This window comes from Polyodon spathula, chromosome 25, assembly GCF_017654505.1.
Source record: "Polyodon spathula isolate WHYD16114869_AA chromosome 25, ASM1765450v1, whole genome shotgun sequence".
NCBI lineage: Eukaryota > Metazoa > Chordata > Actinopteri > Acipenseriformes > Polyodontidae > Polyodon > Polyodon spathula.
In genome coordinates, this window is record NC_054558.1 from 17185778 (window position 1) to 17210777 (window position 25000).

A 25000-nucleotide genomic window follows, 5' to 3' on the forward strand; every position below is an offset into this window, starting at 1 on the left:
GGCCTTGTGGGTCCTTGTTAGCCAGGTGTCGGAGGATCATAAGCAGGGTCAGGGCCCGGTGGAACCACAGCATGTCTTCCGGCTTGCCTCCCCCCATATTGAGCAGGGCAGCATCGCTCTCGGAGAGTCTGGAAGCACAGGAGGAAGGGGGCCCCTTTCCTGAAGCAACAGCAGCTGCAGCCTTCTCCCGTTTCATCTTGACCTTCTTGCGCTTGGAGAGCAGGCTGGGGCTCTGGGGGGTCTGGCCTGGGGAGGAGGAGGAAGAGGAGGAAGAGTCGCTCAGGGTAGGGGCGCTGCTGGAGGAGATGGCGCTCACTGCAGCACTGCTCATGTTGAGAGGCAGTGTCACCTCTGCCACGGCCAGGCAGACCTCCATCAGGGCATGGAAGTAGGTTGAGAAGCGGCCCTGTTCGGATCCCAGAGCCAGCCCCCCTGCAGTGGCTGTGTCCCCCCTAGCAGTCGCCCAGCCCTGGATCTCCTCATCGTAGAGCTTGCGGAGCTCGGTCTGCAGTGCCATCACCACGGCCAGGCAGGGGTTGAGCAGCAGAGCGATGGAGCTGGACAGACCTGAGGGGTTCTTGCGCTGCTCCAAGTGGTAGATCTTGCGGAAGAGCTCAGACAGCAAGTGGAAGACCAGCTCTTTGATGCAGGCGGCCAGGTCTGTCGTCCACAAGAGCCCACCTGAACCAGAGAGAGAAAAAGAGTAAGGTAGTGTAACATCATTTTAATGTATAACAATGTCACACAAATAATTTTTAAACAGGTACAGTAATCTAAGACCCGTCAGGAATTTAACACTACTACACGACTTGGGAGACAAAAAAAGGGTTCTATTTGCTGAAATGCATTTACTTTAGGGTTTTGTTTGCCATAACTGCCATGTTCACTTGTATCCATTTTTAATTAGCTTCAGTGGTTAGAGCTCAAGACAAAATCCTATTTCTAAATAACCAAACTCACCTAAAATAATTGCAAGGTGGTACAATACAAACTATTGAACAATCATGGAGTATATCAGCACCTTTTCAAATAATTATTTAGCATACCAAAGTAAAACAGCCCCATTTGGCTTTTGTTAATTTGTTAATGTAATAAACAGCGCAGGGATTACTGCGTTTCATTATAAACCTGGCTGGTCAGTGAAATGCTCCCGTGGTGACGTCTGTAATCTGGGTTCTCACCGAGGAGCTCGACGACCTGCAGCAGCACAGAGGCAGGGATGGTGTCGAGCTCGTCCTCCGAGCACTCGTCCCCGTCGCCCAGTTTCCAGGACAGCAGCTGCTCCGCAAAAGCCATGGCCAGGGGGAACTCCAGAGGCAGGGAGTGCAGCAGCAGCACAGCACCAGGAGGGGGAGACACCCCTGAAAACCCCAACAAAACAGATCATCAAATTAAAACACAGACACAACAGTAACAGGGACACCACAGTGAAAAGCTGGTTAATTGAATCAGCTGCATACTGTAAATCAAAAATTGCATTCTCTGCAATCACCTGCAAAATTAATCGCATCAAGAGGTTTTCATTGTACATCAAGACTAAGAACATGGGAATGGACTAGGCTGTCCTCGTCTACTTAGGCTCCCGATGTACCAACATAAGTAATGATGTTTATTATATAATTATTATAAGGTGAAGGCTTATCTTCAGCCCCTCCCCCACCTCTTTTTTCTTCTTTGTTATTTTTGTGTTTTTACTTCACAAAACAGTAAAGTCTTGTTAGTTTGTGCCAGTGATAACAGCAATGTAACCACTCACCTAGTTTGACGTGCACCTTGTCAGTGGGAATGATGATGCTTGGATACTGATTGGTTGTGGGTGGTGGGGTGAGGCCCGTATTTGTGGGCGAGGCATCTAACGGGTAGCAGACGGTTTCCACGAGGTTCAGCTGCCCGTTCCTCCGCACTTTATGCCCCAGGCCGTAAACCATCACCCGAGCCCAAGGTGCCTTGTACAGAGAAGAGCTAAGAAGAAATAAAAAAAGACAATGAATGGGTTTACTTTAGCTAAGAATACTACTACAAAGAGTAGGGAAACAAGCAGATGTAAGTCTTCCTGGTGAATAAAAGTTATTTGAAAATTAATTTTCCTTAAAATATTCCAAGAGATACACATTTTTTTCACATATTATGGGGGTTAGAGTGAACTCCTACCCGCTTAAAGAGGACTGTTGTGGGTAAAATATTCCAATGAGTCACCTTTGAGGTAGTGTGGACCATGAGGAGCTGATTATCTTTAATTTGGTAAATGTATTGTACTTGTCAGAATTCCACATAAAGCCCAAATTAAGGACTGAATTCTAAGGACTGTGACACACTCACTCTTTGCGGAATCCCGTCTGGCTCTCCTTGCATGAGATCACCACAAACGCAGCTCCGGGGAAGTTGACATCCATGTTGACCTTGGACTCCGTGATGGGAAACTCTTCAGAAGGAAACTGCTCAGGAGCGTTCTGCAAAAAAAACAACACACGTGGATGTGCTCCCCAAAGCTTTTACAGTGAACACCTGAAGATTATAAAATGTAGCTGCAGGCTGGTTACTGGGCTTACCTGTAGGAAAGAGCAGATCTGTTTGGTTAGGTCCAACAAGCTCTCTTCTCCTTGGTGCAGGGCTCGAGTTATGGCCACGGTAAGCCACTCTCTGATTGGCTGTGCATTGCCCTGATAGAAGAGGTCAGTCAGGGAGCAGCTCTGGCCCTGAATGCAGTGCTGGAGAGACTGGGCTAGGAGGATGGAGTTGGAGCTGATACTACCATCTGCAGAGGAAGCACACTCAGCATTATTGCTGCAACACAACATCTGGGTTCCCTGCAAATTCATTTTTGTCATGTATTTAAGCACTATGCTGTGTCTGAAAGCTACAAGGTTTGCCAGAGATTTGCTCTCCCTACAAAATCAATGACCAGGGAATAGTGAGCACCAGAATCACTTCCAATACAGGGCTCTGTTTTAACCTACCCCCCTTACTGTGAAGGTATGCCTCCACCTGGACCAGCTTATTCATGTGATCCCTGCTTCATATGACATCATCATAAATCAGAATCTGAAATATAATCTGAACTATTACCCCTGTCTCTTTCCACCTACGTCCTACACTAACCAGAAGAATAAATTCTCTTGAAATGGTAGTTCACCTGGAAGAGGCGGAGCCAGCAGCTGATTGGACAGGAGCTGCAGGTGCTCCAGTGTGATGTCACGGATGGCAGGGATGTGGAAGAGCCGAGTGAAAGTGTGCGGGGATTTCGGAGCGAAGATATTGAGCAGAGCCATGCGGCAGTAGAGCCTAGCCAGGGCGGCTTCACCACGCAGCAGCTCCCTGCAGGAAAAACAGTATCAGAGACAATTGCAGTGCTATCCCTGTATATCAGACTTAGAAGTCAAGAACTGAAGAAGCAGAGCAAGTCCAGCAGATAAGGCCTTGTGTTCATTTCCTCCAGTGTTTAGCTTGAGTTCAACTCTGTGAACCATATTAAATGGTACAGTGAGATATGTCTTCAGAAGCAGCCTGTGTTACCTGTGGATCTGGATGTTGGTGCTGTCCATGGTGACGAGTCCATTAGTTGCAGTGCGTCTGGACCCAGCCGGCGGTCTCTCCAGCATGTCGATAGGATACCAGTACCGGACCAGGACCCCCTCACTGCGCAGGTATGTCTCCACCTGGACCAGCTCATTCATCTGAAAGCAGGACCAGAAAGGAAATTTCACAAGGCTGGTAAACTATTTTAGAAGTTTCCTTTCTGTTTATTCATTTTTCAACTGAAGGCAGCAGTTCAAACTACTGGTTACTCCTTTGAAATATACTTGTGTTGTATTACTGTCTGTACACAATCATACATTTCACAGCAAAAAATGAATATAGCCCCAAGTCAAACCTACAACCTTTTGTTTACTTTAGTGATCGTTTAGAAATTCAAACCTGTATCAATTACTGTATACGTCTGTTAATAAGTTGACAAGCTTTGACTAGAACCTTTAATTTCATACTTACCGAGTCTACATCCAGAACTACCCCATGCAGGGCGAAGGTCTTTAGCATCCCTCTGATGGCAAACTTAGGCAATGCAGTCCCGCCTGTATTGCTGTTTGTGTTGTTACTTTCTGGAGACCTGATTACTACAGTCAGCCCTACAGACAAGAGGAAGCATTCAGTTGTAACCTTGCAGTGCTTTCATACTATACTGTATGAATAAAAACCATTAACAAAAAAATAGGTGGCCAACTGTTTCAGTCAGAAATGGTTTTACCTTTACGAACTTTATCGATTGTGAATTTATTTGCCTCTTCTTTAATATCCTCAATGGTCGGAAGGTAGAGGTCTCTGGGAATACCGCCGTTTTCTTCATACAGGAATTCCACGGTCTGCCGGGCAATATCAACCATGCCTGTGAAGATTTGAAATACACAGCATTAGGTTCAATCACTTGAAACTGTTCACTTACACATTTCAAAACACACATATACATGGGCACATGGTCTCAACTGTGTCTCGTGTGGCAATATTAAAAAAAAAAAAAAAACACACACAATAAGCTATGTACAAAGCCAGTGTGGGCCCTATTTTAATGTTTAGATCAACTTCCTAGATTCCAGAGTCTTACTATAAGAGATTGGGATAAAAACACCCAAGCAAATGTCTTAAAAATAAACAAATGCAGTGAATCAAAAGAAGCCTGTGGAAGCCATACCCAGCTGCAGCGCTCCTTTGATCTGGTCCAGTCCAGACTTCCTCTCCGCTTCGTTCCGGAATCTCCTGCGGATTGTAGGGAAGACCTTAGTCTCCCACGCCTTCACCAGCAGAGCATAGTGGTCCTCCTGTACAACACACCAAAACACCATGTATCAGTAGCCTGGCGCAAAATTTAGAAAACTTTATTAAAAAAGTTATTGAAATATAAGCAGTAACTGCTTAGGATCCATCCTGTGGGTTAATATTTTGGAAACCCTTGCAACACTGCAAGTTGCACTGACCCTGTAAAAACAAGCTCACTTACAAAGCTGCGCTCCTCCCCTCTCACTCACCCTCGGGATGTCGTCATCTTCATCCTCATCACTTTCGTCATCGACGATGGGCGAGAGATGAGATTCAGGCCCTGATGTGATTAAGTTCTCATAGCTCAGCTCAACCTTGTAATAGCAGGATGAATCGCTGTCATACTCTGGAAGGAAATACAAGATTGAATACCTTTTTTTTTGTATAGGAAATTGACCCAAACCTATTTTAACTAAGGACATGAAATATAGACCCTGCTTCTTGTTCCTAAGCTGCTGTTTTCCAATAGATATACATCTTGTTCAGCTTTCTATTGTGAGAGATTATTAAATATTAACCAAAAAAAAAAAAGGATGCTGACCAGGTTTTACTGTGAGGTTACAAAGACGTTATGCAATGAGAGTTACTTCCATTTTTGAAGCGACAGGCCAAAAACACTTGTTTTCACTGCTTCACCTTGGCACCCACATGTATGGTAGATGATCTCATACAATAGTTTTTAATAGTAAGAAAGTAACACAAGTAGAAGTAACCCCAAAAGGACTCACGCTGTATTGCTGTGGCCACGGCTGCTATCTTGCAGGGCGGACCATGGGATCCTGGATCAGAGGCCACGCTGGCACCAGCATCGTCGCTGTCAGAGGCCATGGCGAAGGGCAGAGCTTCGAAGTTGGCACTGATCTCCTCAGCCAGGTCGATACACAGGTCAGCAGCGTTCCTGTGGGCCTGCCCCTCAGCGTAGGCAAATGGCCGGCACCCAAAGTTCGCTCGGATTTTAGTATTCTGAAGCAGAAAATAAAACAGACAAATAATGTAAGAATACTAGCAAGTTCTATACCACGTATTCTTATTCCTTTATATTTATTTTCCATGGTTGATTTCAGAATGCAAATTTAAATAAAGGTTTTAAAAAAACATAAGTTATAATGCTATGTCACTGTTTTAAAGCTAATTTTATAAGATATTCAGCACATTATATGTCTGAAAACGTATGTCAGCACTTTATACATTACGTGTGGCTAGCAGCCTACCAGGTTTAGTGTTCACAACATACGTAGTCATCCTGGAGTCACCCACCTTCTTCTGAATGTGGACCAGGGGCCACATCCCCCCGGACACGTCCTCCAGGAAGGGGGGGAGTCGCTGCCCGCAGTAGGTGAAGTAAACTCTGCCCTTAGCAGCCTGGCCAGGAGGGGGAGGCGTGCCTTCAGTCCGTTCCCACCCGATACCAGCGACATCTCCTGCAAGCAGGAAGCAAAACCCAGCGTGCATTCAGGAGCAGCGCTTACCAGGAACAGCCTGGCCAATGGTATACTTCACCATCTGCATACAGTTTGCAAGTGTGCTTGATGTGTTTTATTTAAAACATAATGTTATTTGAAAGTTACTCATAATTTCCCCAATATCCCAAAATTAGTCTGCAGGCATTACGCTGGACAGATCTCATTTGAAAGTAGCACAGTAGGTGTCAAGTAGAGCTGGAAAAGGACTCTCTTTGACCATCAAGAAAGCATGATGGACAAGGCGCAGACCCCCTGAGTGCTATAGTACTGTGCCTTACTATAGGACAGAAACTAATTTAAATATAATTCATTAGGGCAAATAGTATTGCAGTGAACAAGGGTTGGAAAGTGGATTTTTCATTCTTAGCAATAATAACACTGAACTAAAAGAACAGGAAGGCTTACCAGGAACCAGAGCCACGTCCAGACGTACACTCTTCCACTGCAACAAACTGGAGCCATTGTAGTGCACAGCTCTCCCATTACTGTCACGCATAGGCAGAGAAAAAAACAATTAGGACTTTGCTTTTGTGTGAGAGAACACATTTTTACTGTAGCGATACACACTTTTGCTTGCCTAAATCCTGTTGCGCCTATGTTGGTTTTACTCTGAAAGAGACTTTGCCATAATGTTTGTCCTTGAATTCAATTATTTTTTTTTTTGTATTTCTACATTCAGCACTATTAATAGTTATGGATGATGGTTTTACAACATTTAATATGTTGTTGCTCTCCAGTGCCATACAGTATTTAAACCACAAACACACACACACTCTTTAATAAAGTTACAGTAGCTTCTAATTGTTCTCCCTTTTTCTCTGTAATGGTACAGTGAGCGCCTCTCACTTGTGAAATAGGCAAGTCCCCACTGGATTGGTCCAAGCACCATCTCTCTTCTCAGCTTCTGTAGCAAATCCAAAGGAAACGATTGGTCCGCTGTCATCATCCGAGTCTCCATAGGAAACAACCTCGACCTCCCAGTAGAAAGAAGGGGCCTGAGAGAGAGAGAGAGGACTACTGAGTGGGGACACCAAAAAGACAAAGTTGTAAATCAATGCAGTAAATGTACCACCCTCTCACCTGCACAGGTATGGGGGAGGTAGCGTAGATGAACGTCCCTCGAGGCAGGCCTCCTCCAGCGCTGGGGTCGGCCAGGAAGGTGACGGATGTTAACCGTGAGGAAAACATGCAGGCACGCACTTGAGGGAACACTCGAGACGGACACCAGGTGATCTCCTTGGGCTGCCATGAGAAATGACTCACATTAATACTGTAGGCTACTGTAGTGAATGATGTTCAGACTGCAGGATAGTCTTGCTGAAGTCTTTACCTGTCTCCTGTCAGTCTGTAGGGGTGGGGGAGGAGGACGGGCACAGTCCCGGTACAGCATCCGGAGTCTCTCGCACTGAGCTTCCACCACCACTAGCCGCTCCCCTGCAAAACAGTCTGCAGATGAACCAAGGTACTATTCACAGACATGCATACATGTATTAATATATTAATTACCGTACCAACTAGGGGACTGTCAATTAGTACGAGTTACATGTCCCGAATCACATTTCAAAATAACAGGGTATTCGGTAAAATACAGGTATCTGATGAGCTACAGTACGTCAGGCCACTGCAGAAAAGGTAGAAGCAGACTGGATGGAAAGGTCACAGAGCTTCTATAACAAATTATGTATTATTTGCGTGAGGTCAGATTTTTCAGACAAAATGTATCTTAGCTACTGTACATATGAATGACTGGAGATTTGCTATTTTTTTTGAAAACCCCACAACAAGCCTAGTGTAATTTCTAAAAAAAAAAAGAAATAAAAAAAAAAAACTGAACTAACGATCAGAGAGTATTCTCTGGGAATCCCTACACCCCCCACACCCCCACCTTGTGTCCCTGTGGTCTTGTTGCTTCACTGCTGGGTACTCACCAGGGCTACACTCTTGTGCCACTAGGTTGAGCACCTCTACAGCAGCAGGGCACTGCTGAATGAACTCTTCACAGAATGAGCTGTCCTCCAGGAGCTGGGCCATCACCAAACAGGCTCTGTGAAAAACAAACTAAACTACAGTACTCTACTCACTGTGTAGACCTGGACTGTGGGCAGGCAGTGTCACCCCCCCAATGAAAGATATATTACTGTATAAATGCATTTATTTCAAAAATGTTTACAAAGGGGTCCTTGGGGCCAGTAGTATCACCAAATTCTCACAACAAAAACTGTTGTGAGGTTTGTTTTTGCCGTGTTAAATCAAGGTAAGAGTGAGAGATCTGAAGAGTTGATTTGTTTCAGACAGGTAAACTTGCACCTCAAGAAGAGATTTTTCAGCTCTTGAAAGCTTGTGTTTACATATTACAGGTAATCCAATAAGTAGCATCAACTCTGAAATCTATTACAATAGCAATTGAAATGTAATTTTTTTTACGCAAAGTTTGACGATAGCGATTGTAGTAGATAACTGGTTCTTGCTCTGGCACAGTCCCAAAGCTCAGAGGTTTTGCTACTTCAACACGTTATACTGCATTTCCATGCTGCATTTTAACATTTATACTGGCTCTGATGGCTTCAGTTAAAAGAAGCAGAGACCTTACCTGGTCCTGATCTCAGCCAGGAGCCGCACCACAGCCATGACAGGGCTGGAGCCGTCGCCGGTGGCAGGCAGAGAGGTGTGGATGGAGAGGCTCCCCTCATGAGGCAGCAGCATGGACTGAACTGCCTGCACCACCTTCTCTGTGATCGACAGCTTGTACAGTGGCAGAGCCTGAAAACAAGCGCACACCCTTTACACACAATCAAAAAGCTTTAATTTTATGTACTGTACATAGATATATGCAAATGGTAGCCTCATCTGTAGACCAAAGTCTTTTTAAAAACTTTGTCTGCCTAATGAGGCTCTGCAGATTGATCAAAAGTAAAACTTGGTCCACACTTGATTTGGCAAAAAAGGATTAATTTGTTTGAGCAGCCAATACAATCTGACATTATGGTGAGACACTGTAATCAACCTCCAATTGCAAATGTGACTACGATTGTAACCCTGTAGCTTGATAATTCCACAATGACCTGGATCTCCTCGAAGCTCACCTCTGATCTGGGAGTAATGAGACGGGATATGGGAACAGTCAGAAGATCGGAAGCTTTGCAGGTCTTCCTGTAATCCGAAGATGGAAACTTAACAATGGCTATGCCTTCTTGTTCATTTATAGACATCACCACACCAGCACTGCCCAGGATTCCTTTCCCCACAACCTGCATGACAGAAACAAGATGTATTTTACACACACACGCCATCCAAGGATATGAAAAGCACATCACAGGTTCAGTAACATGAAAAAAAAGTAGGTCACTATGACCTAGATTCTGATCAAGAAGTCACACTAAGGAGAGCCCATTTCAAGTTTACTCACAATTGGTTTTTAAAATATGGTAAGAAATGTTACTTAAAGACATACGTATGGGGGAAAAACTTCATCCTCAGCAAAAGAACAGTGGATACATTAAAACACTGAGACAAAGTTACAGTGCAATGTTGGGCAGAGCAGAAATCAGGAACTAACAAAACATAAAAGCATTTGATTTTAAATTGGCTCTACTAAGCTGAAAGCATGGGAAAGCACAAACATGTGCAAGAAATAAAAGTCACACAACCACCGTGGCAAACTGCAGAATTCCTGCATGGATGTGCCATGGTAAAATGGGTGGACCCAGAAATGTACAGGCCAGCAGGATGCTTTCATTACCTGGACCTCAGAGCCAATCTTGATGGTCTCCTTGAAGCCGCCGAGCGCACAGAGAGCTGCCACAGCCTGGCGAGCAATGGCCTGCAGCTTGGCCAGCTTCCTACCACTGCTGCTGCCGTTCTCCAGGATACTCTCTGCATACTTCCCCAGCTGGGGGATGAACATCAGGGCTCGGGACAGCACCTACCAGGGCGGGCACACAACACACTGTCAGTAGGGAAAAGTGATGAAGAGCAATATCTCAACAGTGCACACAATTCTCTTTAGCACACGTGCCACAAAAAGCACACAGAATTATTTTACTGAATGGGAAATGGTAGAACATTTTTACTTTTTCTGCAGTGCTTGTCCAAATCTGAGCTGTGTTGGTTTCAGGTGCCGTCAAGAGGCCATGAAGCAAGGCAATCACTTCTGCTGCCATGCTGTTAGCCACGTGGCCACTGATAAAAGGCCGGACTGGATCAGACCTAAACAAAAACAATTAATTTTATATACAATATAGACGGCAGTATACAGAGTATTACAGAAGTAGAACTTGAAACATCCCACATGAGTAATAAACCAGCAACAAGACAGTATATTAACGGTTACATTAAATTGCCAATCTTTAAAGTGTTACCAGCAAGTTTACCACTGGACAACTGGGTAGTGATTCGGGACACCTAAGCTGCTCACACGTTTCATTCAAGTTTTAATCAAAACAGAAATATTCTCCTTTGTAAAGGTCACCTGGAGAGTTCAGTGTTCCTCTCCCTGCAGACAGCGGTCTGCGCGGTTTTCTTCTTCTCCCCGGTTGATAGTCCACTGGCTGCTTCCTGGCTGACGATCTCGACAGGAGGCCCCACACTCACAATCAACCCAGACTGCGCCCACTTGGTGGCCTTGCGGAGGGCAGCCACTGCTTCTTCTGTGATCACTTCACAGCACCCACTCTGCATGACAAGTACAATATATTAAATGGGCAAACTGTGGAAGGCCATTAAAACTGGGTGTTGGTGTGCACGTGTATCTGTTCTCTGTAGCATATACAGTACACTACCCTCTCCTATCTGTACTGGGACACAAGCTAATAACTTACCCAGATCTTTATATCAGACCCAACTGTTTAAACCAGTGAAGTCCCCTGTGCCACCAATTACTAGTCGAACGCAACCTCAATGTTAATTTAACAGTACTTTCCTGCACCTCTTTATTGCTGGTTTTATAAACATTACAATTATTTTTCTTTTCAAACTGAACCAAAAAAAAATAATTAAATTAAAAAATCAGGCACTATTCATTGTAAATGGATCATTTAAAAAAATATTATAATGATGGGTATTTAGTGAGAGTTGCTGGCCAATGGGATATGCTAACTAGGTCTTGTATAAAGTGAATCAGTCTACCTTGGTCATGTCTCGATCCATCTTCACCACCTTCTCCATGTTTGCCCCAGTACCTAGTCGGAATGGACGTCCCTCTGAGCTACTGCAGAGAAACAAAAAACAAATAGGTCAAACAAACAAGAAGAAAAGAAAAAATGACTTACTTAGTGCATTATGACGTACTGAACATTGCAACTGAGAGAAGCAATATCAGTCTTTACCTCAGCAGTGGCTGCAGCACCTCGTGGGACGACTGGTCTTCTCGTTTGTGGATGAAAATGGAGAGTTTGCCGTCCACGGCCTCGCCCTCCTCCTCTGCGTCTTTGTCCATCTTCAGGGAGTTCTTGGGGCTCATTCGAGAGAGGCTGGTTTCTGGCTCTGAACAGCTGGGCGACAGCACAGTCTGGCAACCTTCAAAACAATGGAAGGGAAACTTCGTTGAAAGGGAGCAATTGCTATAGGACAGGGAAAGACAAAACACACACACAGAAGAGAGAAAAAAAATCGACAAGCATGCAGAGTGCTTTTATAAACTTTAACATGTTTAAGAAATGTCACTTATATTAGAATTAATGCAATTTGAAGTTTCACTGTTCTTTATGTACTGCTGCTTTGAGATGTTTATGAGGTTCACATGTGTAAAACATTTTGCTCACACACACCTGGTACAACATAGTCTGCCAGTTTGGCCAGCAGCAAGGATGCGATTTTGGAGGCTGGGTCACTGGGGTCGTCCTGGTCAGTGTCCAGGGTCTGAATGGAGTAGCTCCAAGGTGGCAGCTCCACGTTCCCACAGTCCTCCACGCTCATCAGGGGTAGCGCAGCCCGGCACAGCTGCAGGATGATCAGCACCAGCTTGGGGGAGGGCCGCTGGTCCAGGAGCAGGGACAGCAGCTTGGAAACACAGGCCGGCTGGCTTAGAATAGCCTTCCCAATGTGACTCCTGGAAGCAACGAAGAAGAGAAGGAAGAAGTCCAGAGAAAAAGAAACATGAATTCTGTTCTAGTCATTTGTTTGGTCATGGTATATGTGCATTTTTTTAAAATAATTTTTGTTATACAAGTTATACAATTGCAAAAAACTGTCCTGAAGTATTGTCTCCCATACCTTGACAAGTCATTCAAGAGGCTCAGAACGTCCTGCAAGGCATCATTCCCAGCCGCTTGGTTCCCACAGCACTCTGTAGCACGAGCCAGGTGGTTGGTCAGTAGGCTGGACACCTGACGAGCCAGGCCAGAATGCACTGCACCCGTTAACCCTCCTGAAACAAACAGCCAGGGACAAATTTACTTCCCGAGTTCAATCCCTAACCTCCTAACCTGTTCATCCTGACAATGTGCTGTACAAGAAACACACAATTCAGGACAGAGAGCATTCAATTATCCTGATATCGATAGGGTAGGGTAGGGACAGTGTCAGAATGGCTAGTTTCCTTCTTTACATTGTGGAGGGGAAAAAAAAAACACTCTCTCCAAGCAGTTAGTAAAGTTTAAACTCAACTACCTTATAAGAGTTAACTAGGAAAACATCCCCGGGATGCCTATACGTTACCTCGACCTAATGTTCTACTGCTTGCCTTCTTTCTTGTGAGACCTATAAAAAAAGATCTGTTCAGCAGTCAAAGAAACTACATTCTGACAATCTACCAGCAGATCAACTGACATCCCAGTGGAAGATCCCAAGTGGAGCTCCCATTGCACTGCGGATTATGTAATCTCACTTCATCATTGCATCAGCTTGTAGACACCACAGCTGACATGGCTCAACTACCAATGCAATGCAAGTCTGCATTGCAATTTAGAAAGCTGAGTTTGAAATAAACAGCAGCCTGGACCCTTTGTCCACGACCACAATACAATCAGCACCATCTGAAACAGTGGGAAAGAACTGGGCCTCACCTTCCACTTTCTCCCACTCCACACAGCGGTTTGCCAAGACCTGGAAGGCAGCCCAGGCCATGGTGGCCACTTTCTGCTTCTTTGTCTGTTTCTCGTTGGAGCTGCAGTCTCGTTGGCCACTCAGGCTACACAGGCGGTCCATGAGCTGTACTAGACCACTGCGCACCAGGCACTTCTCCTCACTCCTGAGGACAGGGCAAGGACAGCAACTGTGAAGCTCCTATAACACTACAACTTCATACAGTACAGGGACAGATCATGATCCTGCTGTGAAAAGCACGTTATAAAGGTAACAACTTTTTTTCTGAAACCTAAAACAATTTTGTTAATGTTAAAACAGACAAACGAAAGGAGTCACAGAGCAGCAGAGCTCCTTGGTTTCAATTGATAAAGGTGCTCTTTGAAGTGGAGAATGCGCCTGTACAGTACCTTGTGTAAGGTATCGTGCAGAGCAGGCCGATGCTGTTGGCACAAGCGATTGGGTAGCGGGCACACAGTGAGACTACAGACGTCATGGTCTCTCCGAAGGCCTCTTGGACTTGCTCTACCATGCCACCGCAGGTCAACTCCTCTATCCTGCCAACAAACAGGCACATAAAGCAAACGGTAATCTATTCAGTGCTTTTAGTGCTTTTGTCCTTGCAGTAACAATGAAGGAATATGCAAACTGAGGTTAGCATGGGTTCAAACAGAACTTAAACAGGTCCTGCTTACCTGGGCCCACCCTGCAGCACCATGGTGACCGGCCCCACCAGGTGAGTGACCCCTCCCACACGCACTGCAGCGGTCAGCAGCTCCCGCATGTGAACCAGCGCCTGCTTCCTTGTGTTCCCTCGCCGCCACCGCGTCTGTGCTGCACACAGGAAACTGCTGCCAGACACCTGAGACCATCACAAGAAAAATACACACAGGATCAGCCCTGAGCTTTCATGTTACATTGCGCCATTCTCTTAATTCAAAGAGAAAGCATTCCACACTCAAAACCTGTGTCGTGTTCAGCTTGATTCACTGCTGTCTGGTCTTTGATTTTTTTGTGACCTATATAACAATCTATAAAGCATAGTATAGTGCAGTACAGTGCAAACGGTAGAGCAACAGAACTCAAGGCCATTTAAAATGGTTGCAAACCATTTTTTTAAAGACTTCAATGGTACTTCCTCTAAATGACCTTCTGTATTATTACTGATGTGTAATTTAGTTTGTTAGTATTTTTCCTTGTAAATCAACCACATTTTCATGCGCTGTGCAGTATAAGAAGACTGTCAGGCTTACCGCCTGGTCGGGGTTGGTCCCAATGAAAGCAAAGAGCTGCCCCAGCAGCACACTGTAGGTGGGCTTGTCCCTGCTGTCCTCGATAGCCAGAGACTGCAGCAGAGTGAAGGAACTGCTGCGGTGACTGGTGGCGTGATGGCGCCTCCTGCAGGCAGACAACAGAATTACATGCATCATGAGAAAAGGCTGCTAAACACCAGATGCGATGAGGCAAGCGGAACTGTGCTGTGCTTGCGTCAAAATGAATAGAACCGATACTTTTGATAAGTATCTTTCACACCACAGGCGAGGTGACAGGAGATGCAGAAGCGGCACTGGAGCGACACTAAATAAATAGGATAAATCGGGCTGAATCACCTAAGGTTTCAATCCTATTTTTGCAGATTTGACGCATGTTAACTAAGGCATTGAGCAATCAGAGAACAGCTTCAATGAACGTGGTCTAGCCCAGTATCCAAAATGACAGAGGAAACAATAATACTGTTGAAAAAATACCCACAGCTCTATGACAAAGGGAACCACAATTACAAAGATACAGATTTTAAAAATATATGGGAGTCAATTTCAAAGGAACTGGATAAGCCTGGTATGTATGATTTATTGCCATATGTGTTGAAATACCGTCACAGCAGACACTCAATCTCCACAGCATGTTGACAAATATGTACCAGTCTTGATCATAGTTTTGTCTAAAGCAATTTTGAACAGTTTTCGCATCGCCTTGGTGTCGCTTCTGGTATGTGGAGACCTTTAGGGGAAGATGGACACGCTTTTTGAACAGTGATGAATTTACTCTACACAATCTGGATGTTTAATTTGTATTTCGGTTTCCATGCGCTAGAAAAGTTCTGTTTGTGGGCCCCATCAAAGAATGGTGTAAGCATGTCACAAAACGTGTATACTGGTTAAAATAAAATCAGGAGCTCATTTCGGTCTCACCTTTGGTTGCCTCTGTTAAACTCCAGATCCTCACTGGCAATCATTTCCAGGTCAGAGGGCGCAGACATGCTGCGCAGGAAGATGGGTTGCTTGACAGCGTGAGGCATGGCCTTGGTCTCAGAGACTGACTTGCAGGCTGCAAGACATGTTTTATGAATTCAGTTTTCTTTTCATACAGCATTTTTCCACTGAATGGAACTACACCAATATGTTTTGTTTTAAAAAGTATAGTTTTGTCACTTATTTCAGAAGGTTCTTGCCAAAAACACAATTATAAAAGGCAATCAAACTTTCCTTCATAAAACAAAAACAGGAACATCATACCTGGCGTGTCTGCAGGGGTCCCTGATAAACTCCTGGACTGTGCAGCAATTGTCACATGCAGCAGCAGCTCAGCCCGATTCATCAGGCTCTTCACTAAAGCTTTCGTTTTCGCCAGAGGAATTGCAGCCTTCTGTATCAGTGAGTTCACTTCCTGAGTGAACTTCTCTCTAGAAACAAGTGTAAACACAGGCATGAAGGACTGTTCCTCTATGGTCATGGAAACAGAAGGCTCACCTGCTGTTCAGTTTCATACCAGGTGTGGCTGGTTGACTTACTGTGATTGGCGTTACTCTCAATGCTCATTCACAATAGGTAGCCTGATTAGCTTTTACCTATAGTACGAGGCTATTAGAAAGCAGTCATTTGCTTTTCTAGCATGGAGTCTAAGGAGACATGTATGTTTTATTGGGTAATAGTAAAAAGTCATTAACATGCCTAAATCTGACTGGCCCAAAGGGTTCTGGTGGTATACAAGCTGGAAGGGCCTTTTAAATGTTATGGCGTGACGGATAATACCCGACTTGCTCGCAGAGCTTACCTCAGCGTTAGAACAACATTTTCCAAATCACTGCAGTCGAACACAACCTCTTTCAGCGAGCAGAGCAGCTCCAGCTCCTTCATCTTGTTCTGATTAAAAAAAAAAAAAAAAAAAAAAGGAGGACAGTATCTGAAAACTTGAAAAGCTCTTGTACGCTACACGGAGTGTAAAACACACATACACTAGTATTAGTCTCACCTCATAAAAATGATAGTCGTGGAAGAAGGGTGAATTGTTCTCCAGCTTGCCCTGCTGGGCCTCTTCCACCTCATTCTGCCACTTCTGCTCTAATTCAGCCACACACTGCAGGTGGGAAAAAATAGAGCGAGCAATATACATGAGGAATAGAGAGAGAGAGAGATGCATAAAAACAAGTACAATACTAAAGTATCTTCAGGACATGCTGATGATTCATGCTGATGATGATTCAACCCCACCATCGGTGCGGCATCTCAATGGTCCATTGTTAAACTTACAGCCGAGATTTCTCAAGCCCCAGGTCTCACCTGCAGCTGTCGTTCCATGGCGTTGATCTTTTTGAAGGTCTCAGCCATGATTTTGCAGAGCAGATCATACTCCTCGCTGTGCTCCTCACGGTACTGGAAGTTGACGAGCGACTGCAGGGCATCGATCAGGGTCAGGTGTTTAATGACACAAGAGACTATCACCTCCTCCATCACATCGGGCTGAATCACCTCCCTGTGGGGTATACAACGCAGCTTCTGGTGAGCTCACACACTGCACGGTTGACTCTGTTAAATAACCAAGTGCTTTTCATATTTTAATTAAATTAAAACTCTGTATTGCCACGAGAGGCACACACGATTATAGACGATTTGCCCTGCTAAATATTATGAACAAGGATGGAAAGAAGACTCCCACTGCATAGCAATTTAATCAATTCTTTTTTATTACTAGGCGTTTAATAAATCACACCTGAGGTTGTTACCTGTACACTGGCTGATGAAGCTCGTAGTAAAATCTGGAATGGATGAAACTGCAATGCAATAGGAATCATATTTCCATCCCTAAAGAATGAATAAATTAATGAATGATCTCTAGTCAGCATGAACCTACTTGATGCTGGGTCTGAACTGTGGGCGTGCGCGTCCTGAGATCTCCCGGAGCCTGCCCATGATGCCAGGGGGCAGGCGGATGCGGGGCAGGTCGAAGTAGCTCCCTGTGATTGGCCCTGGCGGGGGGATCAGCACGTCGGAGGGGTAGGTGAACTCACGGTCCTCATCAATGGTCAACGGTAGGGGGGAGGGGCTGGGGGTGAGAGCTGGGGAAATGGCGCCATTCGACTCCACCTGCCACTGGCACCTAAATAAAACAAAATTAAATACAGAAAATAAAAAAGAAAGCACATTTACAGAAGTTCCCCGACATATAACTAATTATATACAACCCCCTGGTTCTTTGTGCTTAATTAACATCCAGTCTAACAGCAACTCAAAACTACACTAGAAAGAGTCACATTAACCAAGGAAGATAAAACTAAAGTATGTGTTTGAAGAATAGTTTTAAATCTTGTTGGGAGTACTACTGTATCAAGAGAGTTCTCTGGAGAATTCTTATAGTATTATAATAAAGTGGGCTCTTCCAGTACCTCTGCAGCAGTTTAGAGTGGAGCAGGTCCTGGCAGGCCTCCTCCTCACGGGTGATCTCAGGTCCATTGTAGAGGATCCGCAGCATGGAGCAGGCGAGCACTGAGAGACCCAGAGCAAGGTCAGCCATGAAGGGGAGACCCCCGCACACATCTTCAGAGGATTCCTGCAGAGACAGAACACAACTTACTGGGGGCAATCCAGCAGCTCACTGCACACTTGCATCCAAACCCAAGTGCTAGAGACAGACATTACACAAAATGGTCAATTTCATAGAACCATAACCGATAGAAAGGCTATCTGTTTAAATCATTTACTATCACAAAATGGAAGGAATACATTTCATCATGTATGAACACTTGGTAAGCCATGTACCAAATGGAGATAATAGATATTATAAGTACTACTTCTGAAGTGTGCATTCAAAACAGGATTACCTGTGCTCTGACAGTAGCGGAAAACCCCCACATTGCTTTATCTGGAGTGTTGTGCTCTCGGCCACTTCTCATCTCAAATGAAAAGGTGACCGTGTCCCCTTCCACCTAACAAAACGAACACATGCTCAGAACGATTGGGACGTGGGACAGGTACAGCTTTCTACAGTGAAGCACAAGGATATGTCAGAAATATAAAACTTTGAAAGCAGTAGATTTTACCTTGACTAAGTCTTTTGGCCATCCCGTCCCCAGAACACTGCGACTGCCGTAACCCAGGGTGTTCCCACCATACTCTATAACCTTCCTGCTGTTCGTGTTTGGACCTGCGTAGATCACAAGCTGACAGAACACACACAGACCGGTAAGGAGGATTGGAGGGGCACATTAAACATGTCTATGGCAAGCTCCGTTTAGATCATAACCGAAAAATTCTCATTATGGATTGCACTTAATCCTATGGTACACTTCTCCAGGGAAACTTACGGGAATAACATATTAAAAAGCAAAAAAACTAGAACAGTGCCTCGAGCTAATTAACTGAATAGAAAGGTTTACAAGCGGATTCTTTAATGATCTTTCTTTACAATTACCTTTCCATCTGGGTCACTGTCACTTCTCTGGACTAAATGATACTCAAAAATCTATACTGCGTGCGCAAAAAGTGACAGCTTTGTCAAAAGATAGCCTGAAGCGTTTACTACCTGTCCTTCCAAAACCATCTGTGATCTACATTTCATTTTGTCAGCCTTGTTAAACAACCTGTGGCCTACATTTTCCAAGTGTTGCAATTGACAGACAATTTGTTGACAACAAAATCGGTTTTGTTTCCAAGACTATCTTGGAAAGCAAATCTTCAAGATTAAAAACCTCAGGTTAAATCATATATATACACACACACACACACACACACATATATATAAATAAATGAAAAATATCTCTAGTGCTTGGTTTTGGATGCACAAGTGACAAGAATGTGTTTTCAATAGACAGCGATTCGTGAGTCCTGACTGCAGTACAGTTTTGGACAGTGCTCACCTTATCGTAGTCATACTGTGATGAACAGCGGGGGTCGAACCTCAGGTACAGGCAGCGAGCTCCGGGGATGTGCACTGTATCTTTGAATTTATAGTTGTCCCTGACTGGATGGACTGTCTCCACTGTCTTCCCAGCAGCCCAGGGTGCAGGGACCTTTAGGCCTGTGAGGAAGCCAGGCTCCTCCCTTTCCTCCAGGCTTCGGAAACTGAGAGGACAAACAATATAGAATTTCAATTGATCACACAACCACCGTACTGAAAGTGCAAATCACTCTCCCAACCCAGGGTTTTGCAATGACTAACCAGATTTGTAGAATAAAGACAGAATTATGATGACTATTATAAATAATACAGATCAGACATCCTTCCAGACAAGCTATGATTATTTATATGAAAGCAAACATTCACATTAAAGTTAGTCATTCTCATGATGGACAGAATGATTCTTCCCATTGACCATGTGGCCCAAGAGCCCATTACCTCTCAGCCGAGGAAACCTTCTCAGCACTCCCCCACGGCAGGTCAGCTGTGTCAGAGAAGACAGGAGACTGAGTCTTCAGCAGTAGGGCAGTCTGGAAACAGATATAAGAAAAGGAAACTTTGAACAACAACCCACACAAATATTTTTAAAGTTTAGTTAACTTAGAGAAAGAGATATTGGCATACCATACAGATTAGGCTTCAAACAACGCCTTGCTTTCCTAAAATATATTGCAAAACCAAAACACAAAATCTAGAACAATCTAGTGGGGCATCTAATGCATCCCACTGTACAAGGGTGGAAATAAGACTACTATGGCATAGCAGTTTCACCCATCCAGGTTTCAATGCATGCTTGGTTAGGTACAGTGTACAGGTAACAATCTCAAGCGAGCCTTATTAAACCAGGAATGGTCTTATTTCCATCATTGGGCAATGCCTGTATAAATATAACAGAACTACTCAAGCAGCCAAACACTGGAGCTTGCAGGCCTTTGGAGGCTTTTCAAGTGTTATATTTGGCAGTTTTTGGTGTAGGGATAACTGGTCAGCATAGAGAACTTGCCTGGCTGGTGTAGAGCACTAGTTGTACAAGCTGTGGCATGAGTGCATCTGCCATGATGAGGGTCTGCATGTTGGGATGCATCAGTGAAGTCAGCAGAACAGGCAGGAGGTGACCCAGAATGGTGGCCTTGGTCACTTGTTCCAAGCCTTTTAACCTTTAAAAACAAAACAAATCTTAACAAATTAAAACAAAAATATCATTACAGGTGTGAGCGCCATGCAAAATCAACAGCACGTAGATTAGCATCTCAGAAAATGCCCATGAATAATTAGCCATCAAAAATCAGACAAGCTGTTGCCATGATCTTCACTAGTCCTAACGTCTCCTCTATCCCTAATCACCGTGGATATTCATCCCTAACAAAATGAACACTTTCAGTATTATGCTTACCACGCTCTTAAGCCCCACTCACCTGTTCTCCCTGTCTGACATGTCACTGTTTATAATAGCAATGGTGACCTGTTGGAGTGTTTCCAACACCTCATCACATCCCACCAGGATTTTGGAAGCAAGCGATAAGATGCTAGTCTGCAGCTCCTAGACACAAGAACAGAAAACACGTTGCACACAGTAACACAGGTATGTTTTTTTGTATGTGTGCCTAACTATATATTCTTCCAGATTCATTTTTACAGGTTAATGTTCTACAAAAGGTGTATACTGCTGTAGGCAGCTTCATCCTTTGCCTAGTGTTGTACTTTTGTATTCAACCCAGACAGACTTCTAGCTACACAGTGTAACCTTGCAGTTACCAGCAGACAAGCCAAGAAAAGGGAAAAACCTAGCTGTTCTACACAGTACAAAGTAGACAAATATACTTTATAGTACATGAAAACAAATGTACAATTATTAACAATCTAAGTGTTTTCTCTTTTCTAGTTTTCTGTTTAATCAAATGTAAAAACAATGCAACAAATAACAGCATGCAAGTCAGACCAGCTAAGCACAGAAGAGACAGCAGCTGAGTGGCTCATACAAAGCCAGCAGACTTGTTCATGAATTTACTGGCTTTAACTCAGAACAGCATTTAGAAAGGGCCCCAGAAATGAAAGGAACATTTCTAAAAGGGGAGTCATTAGTCTTCCAGTAGCTGAATAGAGGAGCAGCCACCAGAAAATGTACTCTGCACACACGAGAGACAGGCGGAGAGCAGAATCAGAATTAAAGCTGATGTTTACCTGTACCTTCAATGTTTCCCCCTGCAGGGAGCTGTCACTGTCATCATGCTCGTCAGGTTTTATCAAAACCGTGTTGCTCAGAAGGTGGTTCTGGACAGCCATGAGGTATCTCAGGCTAGGTGAGGCAACCTGGAAGATAGACGTGGCCAGCAGCACAGGTCAATGTGGGCAAAGCCACTGGTGCAAAGGGAATGACTGGACAGCATGGATATGGAATGGTTAGCTAGATCACATATAATATGGTTAGGGTTGCCATCGTTTGACAAGGCAAGAAATTCCATCAGTTTTTTTTTTTTTTTTTTTTTTTTTAAATAGTAAATGTTTGTCCTCTTTAAATGCTGCAAGTGAAATGAAGTGGAACTCTTAATCTTCTATTTAAATCCGCCAGGATTGTAGCCAAATGATTGCCTTGACTCACGAAAGCTGTCATGATTCCACTAGTTCCTGGAGGGTAGAATATGCTCTGTGGTGTGTGCTTGCCTCTGTGCATGTGTATGACAAGTACTGCAGGAAATTTATTGCAAGAGATTTATTGCAGTGCTTTGTTTTCAGCAGTGGATGGGGTATCTTATAGCCTGCAAACATAGTGCAGCTCAGAAGTGACTCACAAAAAACACTGGCAGACAATGGCTGTATGGGATTGTATTTCTACTCTACTGTGGATGCTTGCTGTCAGAGAGGATTACTTTAGTGAGGATAACTTCAACAAAAGGTGTGAAACAGACAGATCTGTGATCAGAAAAAAAAGAAAAAGCAGCTTAAATAAAAGTAATCAGACACAGCTTTTACTACTTCTTGGATACATTTTTTCATCATTGAATCTTTAGTTCACTGAAAAAACTTTGGATTAAGTATACTGAATCCCTGAATAAATACAACAATGCCACAGAGCACCCAATAGCAACTATACTACCCACCCTGCCGAGGCTAAAGTACTCACTGGCACAGTGGAGAGAAGCTTCTGAAAGTCATCCTTGGCGACTGTTTGGCACTTGGTGATAAGGATACAGGATTCTCGAACCACGGTCTTCAGGATATAGTGAAGCAGCTCATCGTTCAGCCTGCGACAGAAGTGTGAAACAGTTCAACAAGAAAACATTTATAAGTGATACTTAAGTGTATTATAATTATTATTCTTTTTTTTTTTCAAAACTGCCTTATTTTGTATAAACAGCAACATATATATATATATATATATATATATATATATATATATATATATATATATATATAAAGTCTATTTACTGCTTCACCCTAAAGAATTTCTTATGCAGTGACATTTTAGGATAAGCCTTCATCAAGACAAGTGTGATTAATGTGGCTAGTTTTATTTACCTATAGTGTTCATCTTCTTCACTTCCAAATCGGTTGTTCTGTAGCTGATTGGCTAGGTTAGTCAGGATAACATCTCGGAGCCGAGACAAACCAGTGTTTCTCTCTCCTACAAATGGCATTTTTTAAAATCAGTATTTTTAAGGTCCTTAGCATTTCTCCGGAATGCTTGTTTAAACTGCTCTAGGTAGGTATGACTTTCACAATCCAAGTAATATATTAAAAAAACATTTAGTATTTTTACTACAATAAGATCCAAGACATCACTTGTGTCTTGATGCTGACCCTTTTCAAAACTAATCAAATCTTACTAAAGCGCACTGAAGTGTTCCGATTTGATAAAAAATATATGTACAAAAAGCTGTCAGGCAGTTGTGACGGAGTGTAATACATCTTCTATAAAACTGATGTGTATTTCGCTTACCAACACAAGATACTGCCATGGTTAACATGGTTAGCACTCCTAAGCCCCACACCCCCCACAAAAAAAAAAAAAAAAAAACCTGCAGCCTGGAATACCACAGGGTATTATATCATTGATTTGTAGCTGCTTTTGAACTGCATGGTTACCTTCTGAAAAACCAGCAGGAGAAATATCTGTAGATTAATATCCCTCTAAAAATGGCTCCAAAAGGTAGGGTGAACTTTCCATTTGCAATAAACTAACATTTTGTTGACGTTCTTACCTTCAGTCAAGACCAATCTGAGCAAGTTGTTAAATTCTGCCTCCCCTGGATACAATGTGTTTAATCCAGAGCTTCAAGAAAGAAGAAACATATTTTGCAGTTATAAAAATGAACCAGTCCAAAAAGGTCTGTATAGTTCTATATTATGACATACTGTTTAAACGTGAGCATTAATAAAACCTTTGCTCTGGTTCCCACAAGTGGGGTAAGCGACAGAAATACACTCCACATGGATGTTTAGATCATGTGTAAGGTGTGAACCTGTCTGAAGTACCTTATTGCTAGGCAGACCTCCTTTTGGATTTCAGCGCCGATCTGGTCGACTGGTGCCATCAACAACTGCCATAGTAGAAGACCCGAGCGGCGCACAGTCTCTCGATTCCGCTCCGTTTGAGGGTTGAAGAAAAATGTGAACACCACCTTGAAAGAGAATAAACCCCATAAAGGATGTAGAAGACAACAATGGAGGCAATAAAAGGTCAGTCCTTTAAATCAATGACACCCTTAAGCTAGCTGAAGACATTTAAGTTGGGGAAATATGTTGTTTAGAATGCGTACAATAAAAAGGATAAAAGTAAGGTCTCCAAGGACAATATTTCTGTAACAGTCAAGCAGATTTATTCAGTAGATCATATTCACTTGAACGGTTAAGTGCTTTCCTTTGCACTACGTCTTTACGTTTACATATTAACCTTCATAGCTGGTCATAGAAGACAGTGATACAGTAACTTAGTGTACATGCTGTGGTTTACAGCCTTAATTTTAATGCCAGTGAGACCATCAGTGATGGAAAATGATGTCACTACAACGCATTTCAGGAAATCATGATATCATACTGTAATCACAAAAGCAATGCAAATGTCATCCAGGAAATCACCATCAATTATTTAATCATAAAACTTGCCTACAGGTTTGGGAAGCAGTTCAATTCACAATAAAACCTATGGATACTTGGGTGCCCTAATATTAGCTACTGAACATTTAAAAAACGGCTATAGTCAAACACTCTGATGCAAAACACAGTATACAAGGAAAAGTGCATCTTTGTGCTATAAAGCAACTATTGCACATACCTGAAAGACTACAAGAATACAGCGGATGATGCAAGTGTCCTTGTTGACCATGGCCTTCTCCATGATGTCACAGATGCTGCTGAAATGCTGTGCCTCTATTGGGTGCTGCTTTCCCAGAAAGCTGCTTATTGGTACGTTTCTGCTGGAAGCCAGGATGTTCAGCTGGTGGATACACATGGCTCCCACGTGGTGCAGTAACTGGTTAATCACCTCAGTGGTGGCAACTGTCTCTACTGCAAGATTAAAGACACAAAGGTTAAGA

General features: G+C 43.5%; 1 protein-coding gene across 1 annotated transcript in view; it reads right to left on the bottom strand.

The window, feature by feature from the left end:
• The window catches only part of LOC121300241 (probable E3 ubiquitin-protein ligase HECTD4), a 25804-nt gene extending 837 nt beyond the window's left edge, over nucleotides 1-24967 (bottom strand). Inside the window, exons 1-51 of the mRNA XM_041228740.1 lie at nucleotides 24739-24967; nucleotides 23940-24085; nucleotides 23666-23736; nucleotides 22983-23088; nucleotides 22588-22708; nucleotides 21654-21776; nucleotides 20882-21006; nucleotides 20470-20623; nucleotides 19905-19996; nucleotides 19426-19630; nucleotides 18610-18729; nucleotides 18391-18495; nucleotides 17956-18119; nucleotides 17424-17669; nucleotides 16853-17045; nucleotides 16545-16649; nucleotides 16347-16435; nucleotides 15809-15975; nucleotides 15485-15620; nucleotides 14546-14690; nucleotides 13988-14154; nucleotides 13703-13849; nucleotides 13274-13458; nucleotides 12927-12968; nucleotides 12483-12636; nucleotides 12038-12318; nucleotides 11597-11786; nucleotides 11397-11478; nucleotides 10741-10943; nucleotides 10343-10478; nucleotides 10012-10194; nucleotides 9356-9520; nucleotides 8863-9032; nucleotides 8201-8316; nucleotides 7603-7706; nucleotides 7353-7514; nucleotides 7119-7267; nucleotides 6678-6757; nucleotides 6067-6230; nucleotides 5538-5772; nucleotides 5019-5155; nucleotides 4685-4811; nucleotides 4244-4381; nucleotides 3988-4124; nucleotides 3514-3674; nucleotides 3134-3315; nucleotides 2550-2755; nucleotides 2320-2450; nucleotides 1757-1962; nucleotides 1182-1361; nucleotides 4-681 (exon numbers count right to left, since the gene is read on the bottom strand). Of these exons, the coding sequence (XP_041084674.1) occupies nucleotides 4-681; nucleotides 1182-1361; nucleotides 1757-1962; nucleotides 2320-2450; nucleotides 2550-2755; nucleotides 3134-3315; nucleotides 3514-3674; nucleotides 3988-4124; nucleotides 4244-4381; nucleotides 4685-4811; nucleotides 5019-5155; nucleotides 5538-5772; nucleotides 6067-6230; nucleotides 6678-6757; nucleotides 7119-7267; nucleotides 7353-7514; nucleotides 7603-7706; nucleotides 8201-8316; nucleotides 8863-9032; nucleotides 9356-9520; nucleotides 10012-10194; nucleotides 10343-10478; nucleotides 10741-10943; nucleotides 11397-11478; nucleotides 11597-11786; nucleotides 12038-12318; nucleotides 12483-12636; nucleotides 12927-12968; nucleotides 13274-13458; nucleotides 13703-13849; nucleotides 13988-14154; nucleotides 14546-14690; nucleotides 15485-15620; nucleotides 15809-15975; nucleotides 16347-16435; nucleotides 16545-16649; nucleotides 16853-17045; nucleotides 17424-17669; nucleotides 17956-18119; nucleotides 18391-18495; nucleotides 18610-18729; nucleotides 19426-19630; nucleotides 19905-19996; nucleotides 20470-20623; nucleotides 20882-21006; nucleotides 21654-21776; nucleotides 22588-22708; nucleotides 22983-23088; nucleotides 23666-23736; nucleotides 23940-24085; nucleotides 24739-24915 (8188 nt within the window). The 5' untranslated portion in view covers nucleotides 24916-24967. The remainder of the gene's footprint in view (nucleotides 1-3; nucleotides 682-1181; nucleotides 1362-1756; nucleotides 1963-2319; nucleotides 2451-2549; nucleotides 2756-3133; nucleotides 3316-3513; nucleotides 3675-3987; nucleotides 4125-4243; nucleotides 4382-4684; nucleotides 4812-5018; nucleotides 5156-5537; nucleotides 5773-6066; nucleotides 6231-6677; nucleotides 6758-7118; nucleotides 7268-7352; nucleotides 7515-7602; nucleotides 7707-8200; nucleotides 8317-8862; nucleotides 9033-9355; nucleotides 9521-10011; nucleotides 10195-10342; nucleotides 10479-10740; nucleotides 10944-11396; nucleotides 11479-11596; nucleotides 11787-12037; nucleotides 12319-12482; nucleotides 12637-12926; nucleotides 12969-13273; nucleotides 13459-13702; nucleotides 13850-13987; nucleotides 14155-14545; nucleotides 14691-15484; nucleotides 15621-15808; nucleotides 15976-16346; nucleotides 16436-16544; nucleotides 16650-16852; nucleotides 17046-17423; nucleotides 17670-17955; nucleotides 18120-18390; nucleotides 18496-18609; nucleotides 18730-19425; nucleotides 19631-19904; nucleotides 19997-20469; nucleotides 20624-20881; nucleotides 21007-21653; nucleotides 21777-22587; nucleotides 22709-22982; nucleotides 23089-23665; nucleotides 23737-23939; nucleotides 24086-24738) is intronic.
• Between the last annotated feature and the right edge of the window lie 33 nt (nucleotides 24968-25000).